The following is a 13,116-nucleotide window of genomic DNA, read 5'->3' as shown; positions in this document are numbered from 1 at the left end:
TCAAAGCAGGGAAGCCAGCTGAATACAGTAAGTCCAGGTGCAGCTTTCTGCCCACCTTTGCCATAAACTATGAACTGCTGCATGGTTCTGCAACTGCTTTCTGGGAAGGGGCCCAGCAAAAGGCAGAAGCATGGTGAGATCCCCATGCCTCCCCCCATCTGCCCCTCTCACCCCTGGGAGGAAGGGTGCAGGTCCACCACAGGAGTCAGTAAAATTTGGAGTTTTGAAATTCAGTCTCGTGCCCGAGATAAAAACACTTGGTCTCAGGCTGGGTGAACGCAGAGTTTGGACAGAAACCAGGAGACAAGAGTGACTGACTACTTTTCTGTGAGGGCTCACTAAAGAGTGTGGGGCTCGAACTTTCAGCTCCAGGGGTAGAGAGCCGAGCGCCGCCATTTTCATCCCACCCAATGGTGCTGAAAGCCTTCAGGGAGCAAAACAGCACCACCTAGTGCAATCCAGAGCTACTTATACTAATCCTGGCCCCCTGGGAAGGGGGGGTGCAATTCCACCAGGGCAAGGGCACCTGAGAATCACCACAATGGGCCCCACCCCAGAAGAACAGCAGGAACAACTGGCCAGCACCAAGTATACTGATCCTAGAGAACTGCAGAGCTTCAGCTCTTGGAGCAAACAGTATATAGCATCTGTGGGTTTTTATTATTCTTAAATCTTTCAGTATTATTTTTTTAGTTATTTTCTTATTTTTTCAATTCTTTTTTATTTTTTAATTTTTATTTTAATATATATACTATATGTTTTTTATTTTTTGTTTCCTTTCATTGTATTTTATTTAATTTTTTTATTTTTGTTTATATATAGGTTTTTCTTTCTTTCTTATTTTGGGAACTAGTTTCTTTTAACAAGCAGACCAAAACACACCCAGGATCTAGTTATTGTTTTGTTCTGTTTTGTTTCTTTTTTTTTTTTTCTTTTTTTGTATTGTTTTTGTTTTTTTCTGGTTTGGATTTTTTTTTCTGTTGTGGTTATTGTTATATTTTTCTCTCTCTCTGTTCTATTCTCTTCTGGACAAAATGATGAGATGGAGAAATTCACCCCAAAAGAAAGAACAGGAGGTACTACACACTGCCGGGGATTTAATAAGGGTATAATTAAGATGTCTGAACTAGAATTTAAGAATTTAAAACAATGATTGTAAGGATACTAGCTGGGCTTGAAGAAAGCATAGAAGACACTAGAGAATCCCTTTCTGGAGAAATAAAAGAACTAAAATCTAGTCAGGCAGAAATTAAAAATACTATTACTGAGATCCAGTCCCAAATGGAGGCTCTAAAAGCAATGATAAATGAGGCAGAAGAGAGAGTCAGTGATATAGTAGATAAAATGATGGAAAATAAGGAAACTGCAAAGAAGAGTAAAAGAAACCTACTGGCTCAAAAAGGGAAACCTAGAGAATCCAGCAATTCCATAAAGTGAAATAATAGCCGGATAACAGGAGTCCCAGAAGATGAAGAGAGGGAGAAAGGGGCAGAAGGTTTATTTGAACAAATTATAGCTGAGAACTTTACTAATCTGGGGAATGAAACAAGCATTCAAGTCCTGGAGGCACAGAGAACCCCCCTCAAAATCAATAAAAATAGGTCAACACCTCGACATAGAAGAGTGAAGCTTGCAAATTTCAAAGATAAAGAGAAAATCCTGAAAGCAGCTTGGGAAAAGAGATCCTTAACCTATAAAGGTAGAAACATAAGGCTGGCAGCCGACCTGTCCACAGAGACCTTGCAGGCCAGAAAATACTGGGATGATATATTCAGCATGCTGAGTGGGAAAAATATGAAGCCAAGAATACTTTATCCAGCAAGGCTGTCATTCAGAATAGAAGGAGAGACAAAGAGTTTCCAGGGCAAAATCTAAAGGAATCCTTGCACACTAACCCAGTCCTGCTAGAAATATTAAACGGGATCCTTTGAGTGAAGAGAGAGCCCAAAAGTAACAAAGACCAGAAAGGAACAGAGACAATCTACAGGAAAAGCGACTTTATAGGTAATACGATGGCACTAAATTCTTATCTTCCGGTACTTACTCTGAATGTAAATGAATTAAATGCTCCAATCAAAAGACATAGGGTATCAGAATGGATGAAAAAAAAGAAGACCCATCGATGTGCTATTTACAAGAGACTCACTTTAGACACAGAGACACCTCTAGATTGAAAGTGAGGAGGTGGAGAACCATTATCATGCCAGTAGACATCAAAAGAAAGCTGGAATAACAGTCCTTATATCAGACAAACTAGATTTTAAACCAAAGACTGTAATAAGAGATGAAGAAGAGCACTGTTTCATAATAAAAGGATCTATCCAACAGAAAGATCTAAAAATTATGAATATTTATGCCCTTAACTTGGGAGCAACCAAATATATAAACCAATTAATAACAAATATAAAGGAACTCATTGATAATAATATAATAATAGTAGGGGACTTTAACACCCCACTCATAGCAATGGACAGATTGTCTAAGCAGAAGATCAACAAGGAAAGAAGGGCTTTGAATGACACACTGGACCAGATAGACTTCACAGATATATTCAGAACATTTCATCCTAAAGCAACAGAATACACATTCTTCTCAAATGCACATGGAACATTCTCCACAGTAGATCACATACTGGGTCACAAGTCAGGTCTCAGTTGGTACAAAAAAATTGAAATTATACCTTGCATATTTTTGGACTACAATGCTTTAAAACTTGAAGTCAACGACAAGAAAAAATTTGGAAAGACCACAAATACATGGAGGTTAAAGAGCATCCTACTAAAGAATGACTAGGTCAACCAGGAAATTAAAGAACAATTTAAAAAAATACTTGAAAACAAATGAAAATGAAAACACAGCAGTTCAGAACCTTTGGGATATAGCAAAGGCGGTCCTAAGAGGGAAGTATATTGCAATATAGGCCTTTCTCAAGAAACAAGGAGAGTCTCAAACACACAACCTAACATTACACCTTAAGGAGCTGGAAAAGAACAGCAAATAAAGCCTAAATCCAGCAGAGGAAGAGAAATAATAAAGATTAGAGCAGAAATCAATTATACAGAAATTTTAAAAAACAAGATTAAGAAGTTGTGGTCCATATATACAATGGAATATTACTCAGCTATCAAAAAGAACAATTTCTCAGCATTTGCTGCAACATGGATGGCACTGGAGGAGATAATGCTAAGTGAAATAAGTCAAGCAGAGAAATACAATTATCATATGGTTTCTCTCCATCTATGGAACATAAGAACTAGGAGGATCAGATTGGTAGGAGAAGAAAGGGATAAAGCAAGAGGGGGTAATCAGAAGGGGGAATGAAGCATGAGAGACTATGGACTCTGAGAAACAAACTGAGGGCTTCAGAGGGGAGGGGGATGGGGGAATGGGATAGGCTGGTGATGGGTAGTAAGGAGGGCACGTATTGCATGGTGCACTGGGTGTTATACGCAACTAATGAAACATTGAACTTTACATCAAAAACCAGGGATGTACTGTATGGTGACTAACATAATATAATAAAAAATATTATTATTATTATTATTATTATTTTTAAAGATTTTATTTATTTATTTGACAGAGATAGAGACAGCCAGCAAGAGAGGGAACACAAGTAGGGGGAGTGGGAGAGGAAGAAGCAGGCTCATAGCAGAGGAGCCTGATGTGGGGCTCAATCCCATAACGCCGAGATCACACCCTGAGCCGCAGGCAGACGCTTAACCGCTGTGCCACCCAGGCTCCTCTAAAAAAATATTATTATAAAAAAAACAAGTAACATCTTTTCAACAATTAAAATTTGACAGGTATTAACTAAAAAAAAAAACAAAAAACAAACAAACAAAAAAAACAAACCAGTAGAAAGATCAAGGAAACTAGAAGATGGTTCTTTGAAAGATTTAATAAGACTGATAACCCCCTAGCCAGACTTATCAAAAAGAAAAGAGAAAGGACCCAAATAAATAAAATCATAAATGAAACAGGAGCGATCACAACCAACACTGAAGAAATACAAACAATTATAAGAACATATTATGAGCAATTATATGCCAACAAATTAGGCAATCTGGAAGAAATGGATGCATTTCTAGAAAAATATAAACTATCAAAACTGAAACAGGAGAAATAGAAAACCTGAACAGACCCATAACCAGAAAAGAAACTGAATCAGTAATCAAAAATCTCCCAACAAACAAGAGTCCCGGGCTGAATGGCTTCCCAGCAGAATTCTACCAAACATTTAAAGAAGAATCAATACCTATTCTCCTGAAATCGTTTCAAAAAAAAAGAAATAGAAGGAAAACTCCCAAACTCATTCTATGAGGCCAGCATTACCTTGATCCCAAAACCAAACAAAGACCCCACCAAAAAGAATTACAGACCAATCCCCCTGATGAACATGGATGCAAAAATTTTCACCAAAATACTAGCTAATAGGATCTGACAATACATTAAAAGGATTATTCACCACAACCAAGTGGGATTTATTCCTGGGCTGCAAGGGTGGTTCAACATCTGCAAATCAATCAATGTGATACACCACATTAATAAAAGAAAGGACAAGTGCCATATGATTCTGTTGATAGATGCAGAAAGAGCATTTGACAAAATACAGCATCCTTTTTGATAAAAAAAAAATCTCTGCAGTGTAGGGATAGAAGAAACATATCTCAATATCATAAAAACCATATATGAAAAACCCACAGTGAATATCATCCTAAAAACTGAGACCTTTTCCGCTAAAGTCGGGAACACACCAGGGATGTCCACTCTCACCACTGTTGTTCAACGTAGTGCTAGAAGTCCTAGCCTCAATAATCAGACAACAAAAAGAAATAAAAGGCATCGAAATTGGCAAAGAAGAAGTCAAACTTTCACTCTTCACAGATGACATGATATTCTATGCAGAAAACCCAAAAGACTCTAGCAAAAAATTGCTAGAACTGATAACAGGAATTCAGCAAAGTTGTGGGATATAAAATCAACACACAAAGTCAGTTGCATTTCTATACACTAACAATGAGGCAGGGGAAAGGGAAATCAAGGTATGGATCCCATTTACAATTGCACTCAAAACCATAAAATACCTAGGAATAAACTTAACCAAAAAGGTAAAGAATCTGTATTCTGAAAGTTATCGAACACTTATTAAAGAAATCTAGGAAGACACAAAGAAATGGAAAAACATTCCCTGCTCATGGATAGGAAGAACAAATATGGTTAAAATGTCCATGCTGCCCAAAGAATTCTACACATTCAATGCAATCCCTATCAAAATACCATCAGCATTTTTCACAGAGATGAAACAAATAATCCTAAAATTTGTATGGAACCAGAAAAGACCCCAAATAACCAAAGGAATGTTGAAAAAGAAACCCAAATCTGGAGACATCACATTTCCAGACTTCAAGCTCTATTAAAAAGCTGTGATCACCAAGACAGCATGGTACTGGCACAAACACAGACACATAGATCAATGGAACAGAATGGAGAACCCAGAAATGGACCCTCAAATCTATGGTCAACTAATCTTCGACAAAGCAGGAAAGAATATCCAATGGAAAAAAGACAGTCTCTTCAACAAATGGTATTGGGAAAATTGGAAAGCCACATGCAGAAGAATGAAACTGGACCACTTTCTTACACCATACACAAAAATAGACTCAAATGGATGAAAGACCTAAATGTGAGACAGGAATCCATGAAAATCTTAGAGGAGAACACAGGCAACAACCTCTTTGACCTCGGCCACAGCAACTTCTGGTTACACACATCTCCAAAGGCAAGAGAAACAAAAGCAAAAATGAACTGTTGGGACTTCATCAAGATGAAAAGCTTTTGCACAGCAAAGGAAACGGTCAACAAAACCAAAAGACAACCAACAGAATGGGAGAAGATATTTCCAAATGACATATCAGATAAAGGGCTAGTATCCAAAATCTATAAAGAACTTATCAAACTCAACAACCCAGAAACAAATTAGTCAGGAAATGGGCACATGAACAGACCTTTCTCCAAAGAAGACATACAAATGGCCAACAGATACATGAAAAAATGCTGCACATCACCATCAGGGAAATACAAATCAAAACCACAATGAGATACCACCTCATACTGGTCAGAATGGCTAAAATTAAGAACTCAGGAAACAACAGATGTTAGTGAGGATATGGAGAAAGGGGAACCCTCTTACACTGTTGGTGGGAATGTAAACTGGTGCAGCCACTCTGGAAAACAGTATGGAGGTTCCTGAAAAGGTTGAAAATAGAGCTACCCTACAACCCAGGAATTGCACTACTAGGTATTTATCCAAAGAATACAAACATTGTGATTTGAAGGGACACATGCACCCCAATGTTTATAGCAGCAATGTCCACAACAGCCAAAATATGGAAAGACCCCAGGTGTCCATTGACAAATGAATGGATAGAGAAGAGGTGATACATATATACAATGGACTACTACTCAGCTATCAAAAAGAATGAAATCTTGCCATTTGCATCAATGTGGAAAGAACTAGAGGGTATTATGCTAAGTGAAATAAATCAGTCAGAGAAAGACAAATACCATATGAGGAATTTAAGAAACAAAACATGAACATAGGGGAAGGGAAGGAAAAATAACATAAGATGAAAATAGAGAAGGAGGCAAACCATAAGAGATGCTGAACTCTAGGAAACAGAGGGTTGCTGGAAGCGAGGTGGGAGGGGGGAAGGGATAACTGGGTGATGGGCATTAAGGAGGCCATTTGATATAATAAGCACGGGGTATTATACGCAACTGATGAATCACTAAGTTCTACCCCTGAAACTAATAATACAGCTTATGTTAACTAAATTGAACTTAAATAAAGAATTACAAAATAAATAGATAAATAAACAAACATGCTTTAAAGCAAAAAATAATAATCATCCTCATTATTATCAACAGGGTCTTACTGTCCTTAGCTACCCAGTGGAGGACAAGAAACAGCCATTCTCACACTGAGTCAATTCGGATTTAACTCTGAACTCGATTGAAAATCAAACTTCCATATCATTTACAACATATCTATTCTTTCTGCTTCTGATGCATTTTGCTGCTAACTTGAATTCTAGAAAATTGTTTGTTTTGATTAAAAATGACCATGAATGAACCACTAAGAGATTCTGGACTAAATACATTATATTAGTTTTTGATGTAGTGTTTTCCAAGATTCATTGTTTGGGTATAATACCCAGTGCTCCATGCAATACGTGCCCTCCTTAATATCCATCACCAGCTAGCCCATCCCCCCAGTCCCCTCCCCTCTAAAATCCCCAGGTGTTTTTTTTTTTTAAGATTTTATTTATTTATTTGACAGAAAGATAGCCAGTGAGAGAGGGAACACAGGCGGGGGAGTGGGAGAGGAAGAAGCAGGCTCCCAGCAGAGGAGCCTGATGTGGGGCTCGATCCCAGGACTCTGGGATCATGCCCTGAGCCGAAGGCAGATGTTCAATGACTGAGCCACCCAGGCGCCCCTAAAATCCTCAGGTTTTAAGTCATACTTTCTTATTGGCCAAGTTATAATTTAGCAGGTAGTTTCATAGATGGTCATTGACTCTTTCAGGCTTAGAGGTACATGGGACATCAGGCCATCTATGCTGTGAAGAGAGGTGGGGCTTTTACTGATAATCGAAGGATAAGGGTTGGAGCTTCAGTACACATGTGTTTGCATGTGAAAATGTAATTGGGAGCAGTGGAGGATTCCTGGACATATTGCTAATTCTTGGGAGAACATATTAACAAAGGCTAATATCTCACTACTACTTAAAATCCCTCAATTGTCTTCAATTAACATGGAATACATTAAGAATAAGAAAAAACAACCAAGGAATTATTTTTAAAAAATATCTTTTACTGTCTCCTCATGGCCTATGGGATGAATTAGAAGTCCCTGAGCATAAATCTGATGCTGACCTGTGTACATACACTTACAGCCTCATCTCTTGCCTTGAGCCCTCAGCTATTGCAGTGTTCTTCATGTTCTTTCTTCCTTCTTTTTGTGTGCAGTGTCCCCTCCATGCTTGATACTCATTCTGTCCTCTTTCAGCCTCGAGTCCCTTTTCCACACCTCATCCAACTCCAGGCTGGATCACGGGCCTCTCTCTGCTGTGTATGGTGTTAGGAAGTGGTCCAGTTTCATCCTTTTCTTGTAGCTGTCCAATTTTCCCAACACCATTTGTTGAGGAGACTGTCTTTTTTCCACTGGATATTCTTTCCTGCTTTGTCAAAGATTAGTTGACCGTAGAGTTGAAGGTCCATTTCTGGGTTCTCCGTTCTGTTCCATTGATCTATGTGTCTGTGTTTGTGCCAGTACCATGCTGTCTTGGTGATCACAGGCATTCTCCCTCTCCCTCTCCCCCCTTCTCTCTCTCTCTCTCCCACTCCAATCAATCATATATATAGATAGAGATAGAGATAGAGATAGATATAAATCAGATTCAAGAATAAATAAATACAGAATATGAGACCTTAAGGTACTATAGACCATGTAACATTTCCCTTTACAGATAAGGAACTGATGCCCCCAGGGGTAAATTATTCCCTGAAAGCATCAGGATAAGAACTCTGGTCACCCGATTCTTACCTCAAGGTGAATGTGAATTTTAAAGCAAGAGGAAGTGTATTGAGACTTCACCTGTTTCAAGGAAGAAACCCACCCATGCAATCCTGAGTAAGGGAGCTTATTCCTGAAGCTAAAGCAGTGCCCAGAGGCTTTGCTGTTGTGCCTAGCGATTCTGTTGCCTCTGCTGTCCCACGCCTTCCTCCTCCCATCTCTAGGCAATGAGGCTCTGATTGGGTCAGTGATTTGGTTACCAACGACTAAGGACGATTCCTGCTGGGAAACCTGTGGCACAGACGTTAATATTGGATCCTATTAGTTTTAGTCAAAGTAAGACAATTGTTTTGGACCAATACATAAGGCTTTGTAAACTGTATAGCAGGCTTAAGCTGGAAGAATTCCCTAAACTTCTGTGGAAGGAAAGCAGGACTTGAGGTAAGTGCAGGACCTTTGTGCTTTCTGGACCTTACCAAGATTGGGAGTAAAAGACATTTGTATGTATGAATATGGAATGGGAAAGGTGAACTAAATCACAGCTAAGCTCATATTGAGTTAGTTTGCAAATGGAAAGACTAGTAAATGTTCTGCCCTTAAGAAACTATCCACAAGTACTATGGCTTTGGGGCAAATCAACCAACACTATCAACCTGTTTGCTTATCTTCAAGTAAAGATGAAGAGAATACATACTTCCTTGGGACACCTGGATGGCTTAGTTGGTTAAGCATCTGCCCCCGGCTCAGGTCATGACCCCAGGGACCTGGGATTGAGTCCTGCATCAGGCTCCTTGCTCGGTGGGGAGCCTGCTTCTCCCTCTGACCCTGCTCCCTCTTGTGCACTCTCTCTCTCTCAAATAAATAAAATCTTTTAAAAAATACATACTTACCTTGCCTAGTAGTTGTGCATACCAGTGATAATGTGTGTTAAATGACCATCACTGTGTAGGGGCTGCAGGTAAAGTAACTGTTACGATTATTACTACTACAAGACTGTAACTACTGCTGTAATTATTTGTACTACCCTAGTACATAAAACTATTTTTACTGCTACTATTGTTATGTGCCAGTAGTTTGTAACTGAGCAGTCTGCTCTGCTCTGTTAGAAACAGGAGGGAGGGCTTTACAATTGATTTGTAAGAAGGTATAGAAATTCTTTCTCCGTGTGCAATGGTTAAGATCGTGGGCTTTATGGGGCTACTATGCACTTCTTAGCTCTGAGATCTTAGGCAAGTTATTTAACCTTGTGTGCCTCAATGAACTCTTCTGTAAAGTGGGGACAATAATACCTCCTATCACAACAAGCTCTTGTAAGGATTAAACGAGATAATCTAAGTACTGTTTAGAATACTGTCCAGCATGCAATGAACACTTAATACATGTTCTCTATTAGGCTATTAATGTATTAAATGTGCATTGGATTCTCATAACTACCTCGTGAGATAACAGGCCTCATTATGTTTATTTCATGCTTACCGAGACTGAGGCTATGATTTGCTGTGAATGGCAGTGGTGGGGGTGCTGAAAGAGCTTCTCTCCCTCTTTCCTTCTTTTCTTTCCTCCCTTCCTTTGACATATATTTATATACTGGACTGGAATGGTGCACAATAATTCCTGCCTAGATGATTGGAATTTCGGATATCTGATTCCTTTTTCATTTTCTTTCCCCTACAGCCCCACCCCCATGCTAGAGGAGCACTTACACTCTTGTCTTTTGCTACTAGTCTCTAACTACTAGCTGTCATTTCCAAAGCCCCAAGTTTTCATTTGAATCTTCATACTTGAGAAATCAATGGGGTCAAGGAAATAAGAACCAGTGTTTACATAAGTGTTTATTGGACTTTTCTTTATCATCTTTCAGGTCTTGTAGAAATTTGCCTGATGCACCCCCTCGATGTGGTGAAAACCAGGTAAGGTTCTGCATGAACAAGTTTTATTGACTTTGGCTGATATCCAAATTAAGATCTGTCAGAAAACTAAATGCTAGAACTTGTCCTAGGCCAGTAGCTTCTCCCAATAATGGCATTTATATTTGCTTCTTAAAGAAAATGTTATTTGACAGGTAAAATGTGAACAGGGAAAAGCATTTTTGGATAGAGGTCATCTGAAGGTATATGATATTTTCCTGCCTTCACATGACAACCGTAAGATATGATTTGTGGCAAAGCTGGTAGGTGAAGTAAATTTATCAAAATGGTACAAAAACTAAAGTTTAGTGAATTATTACAGCAGACTTTCATTTGGCATTGCATGTAACAGATTGTTATTTAATAGTCAGCATTTTCCTGTGAGACTCCAAAATTTCAAGTAAACTCCTCAAATGGTGCTTAAAGAATTCATTCCTACAACTGTTCGCCAATGTAAAATGCCATATTTTGAGGAAAATGTATTTGCTCTTACAGAGAGACACACATCAGGGCAATGTTTTAAATCTGTTTACCGAGTGAAAAAAAAATCATGTGGGTTTTAATATGATCTAGAGCATTTTTTTTAAAAAGTCAACTCTATGGCTGAATTACTGAACTCTCTATTTTCTAGAATTAGAAGCTGTTAGAGTCAAATAAGAGTTTCCATTTATTCACATTGTGTGAAACCCAAGAACACCATGCCTTGGTTGGTGCTCCAGAGCAAACAGTGCCTTGCAACAATGGTGGTCAAACAACCAAAGTTAGAAAATGCTTAAAGCGTCAGGCTCATCGTTGAATGGACATGTTGCTTAATTTACCTAAAGAGGCAGCAGACTCTGAATCTGGCTGCTGAAAGCAGGGGAAAGTGGCTGTATCATGCAAATATTACATTTCTAAAAGAGCTAGAGGAGGTGAGAATTTGGCCCCTGTTGTATTTAGCTCAGGCAATGGTTACAAAATACTACAGACGGGGTGGCTTATGCAATCAACTTTTATTATAGTTCTAGAGGCTGAGAAGTCAAGCATCAAAGTGCTGGTCAGTTTGGTTCCTGGTGAGGGCCCACTACCTGACTTGTAAACAGCCACCTTCTTGTTGTATCTTCACACGAGGGAGAGAGACAGCTCTGCTGTCTCTTCCTCTACTTATAAGAGCACAAATCCCATCACTGGGGCTCCACCTCATCTAAGCTCACGACATCATCTAAACCTAATTACCTCGCCAAAGGCCCCACCTCCAAGTACCCTCACACTGGGGTTAGGGCTCCAATATATGAATCCGGGGGGAACACAAACGTTCAGTCCATTAGCAGCCTCAAATCACCAAACCACACAGAGAAAGAAAACCACAAATTACACTCAAATGTAAAATTGCATGCACTCCCTGGACCATCTTTTTATGGGGTTCAAAAACAGAAAGCAAAACTCCCTGGCATTTCCTTCTTAGATTCCATGCTAACCTTTGGAAAGCCAGAATATTGTTGCTAGCCACACTGAGGAATAAATTGTCTTTCTTAAGGGTAATTTCCTAAATTAGCAAAGTGTTCAAGTTCGCATACAGGAGAAACAAGAATGATTTAAATAAGACAAGACATTGAAATTACAGTTATTCATTCACTCAATCATTCATTTATTAAGTATCTAGTGTGTGTGGGTTCCAAGCAGGCATTGTCCTCAAAGAGCTCACAGTCTGATTAGTTAATATAAATTTCAAAAACTATATTATTTCGTGGCACTGGATTTGAATAGAATATTTCTTGAAATGGATGTGCCAAGTTACTGGGGCTTTATATCTTCTTTGTTACATAGATATTTTCATGAAAATGGCATTCATTGATTGGACTTTGTCACATGCTCTTGTCTAACTTCAGCAGGGAGGGAAAATACAATTCTTCCAGATGCCCTGAAGAAGAAGGTAATTGGATATGGGATTGCATTTGACCTGCATAACAATAAAAAGTATATTGGATAAAGACTCACAATCATAGAGTAAACGAAAGTCCAGAATAATGTGCAACTGACTTTGCAACAGAAGTAGAATGTGCAGAGATTGGAAGCACTTCTTTTTTTTTTTTTTTAAGATTTTATTTATTTATTCGACAGAGATAGAGACAGCCAGCGAGAGAGGGAACACAAGCAGGGGGAGTGGGAGAGGAAGAAGCAGGCTCATAGCGGAAGAGCCTGATGTGGGGCTCGCTCCCAGAACGCCGGGATCATGCCCTGAGCCGAAGGCAGACTCTTAACCGCTGTGCCACCCAGGCGCCCCCTGGAAGCACTTCTCACTGGGCACTAACAGGCAGGTGATAGGGAGTGGACAGGACGGACTAGATGCTGAAATCTCTTCATTATTATATTGGACAGGAGATGACTGTATTTCTAAATAAGATAAACTGTAAACTATAAGAGATAATATATGAAACAAGGTAACATTAGTCATTTTAGCAGGTCACTTTCCTTAATGACATAAAGGGCACTGAATTCTAAATTGTTGTCAGCATTGTCAAAGTGGAGGGTGGCGTACACCAGACCAAATCTCAGTTCCTTCACAGTTGTTTTGTGGGCTGTTTTTGCTTCTCCTTGGATATTATTACTTGAAGAGTAGTACAGTGAATGAACCTGAGTATGGAAATGGTTCAT

At 39.0% G+C, this 13,116-nt stretch overlaps 1 protein-coding gene across 2 annotated transcripts in view; it reads left to right on the top strand.

Moving 5' to 3' along the window:
* The window catches only part of SLC25A21 (solute carrier family 25 member 21), a 471,897-nt gene that overhangs the window by 279,990 nt on the left and 178,791 nt on the right, over positions 1-13,116 (top strand). For both annotated transcript variants that reach the window (XR_005832048.1, XM_040620848.1), the window contains exon 2: positions 10,437-10,485. Coding sequence is in view for 1 of the 2 variants with exons in the window: in XM_040620848.1 (XP_040476782.1) it covers positions 10,437-10,485 (49 nt within the window). In the remaining variant the exon portion in view is untranslated. The remainder of the gene's footprint in view (positions 1-10,436; positions 10,486-13,116) is intronic.

The sequence above is a fragment of the Ursus maritimus genome, unplaced genomic scaffold (assembly GCF_017311325.1).
Source record: "Ursus maritimus isolate PB19 unplaced genomic scaffold, ASM1731132v1 scaffold_36, whole genome shotgun sequence".
Lineage (NCBI taxonomy): Eukaryota > Metazoa > Chordata > Mammalia > Carnivora > Ursidae > Ursus > Ursus maritimus.
This window is presented reverse-complemented; position numbering and strand designations above follow the sequence as displayed.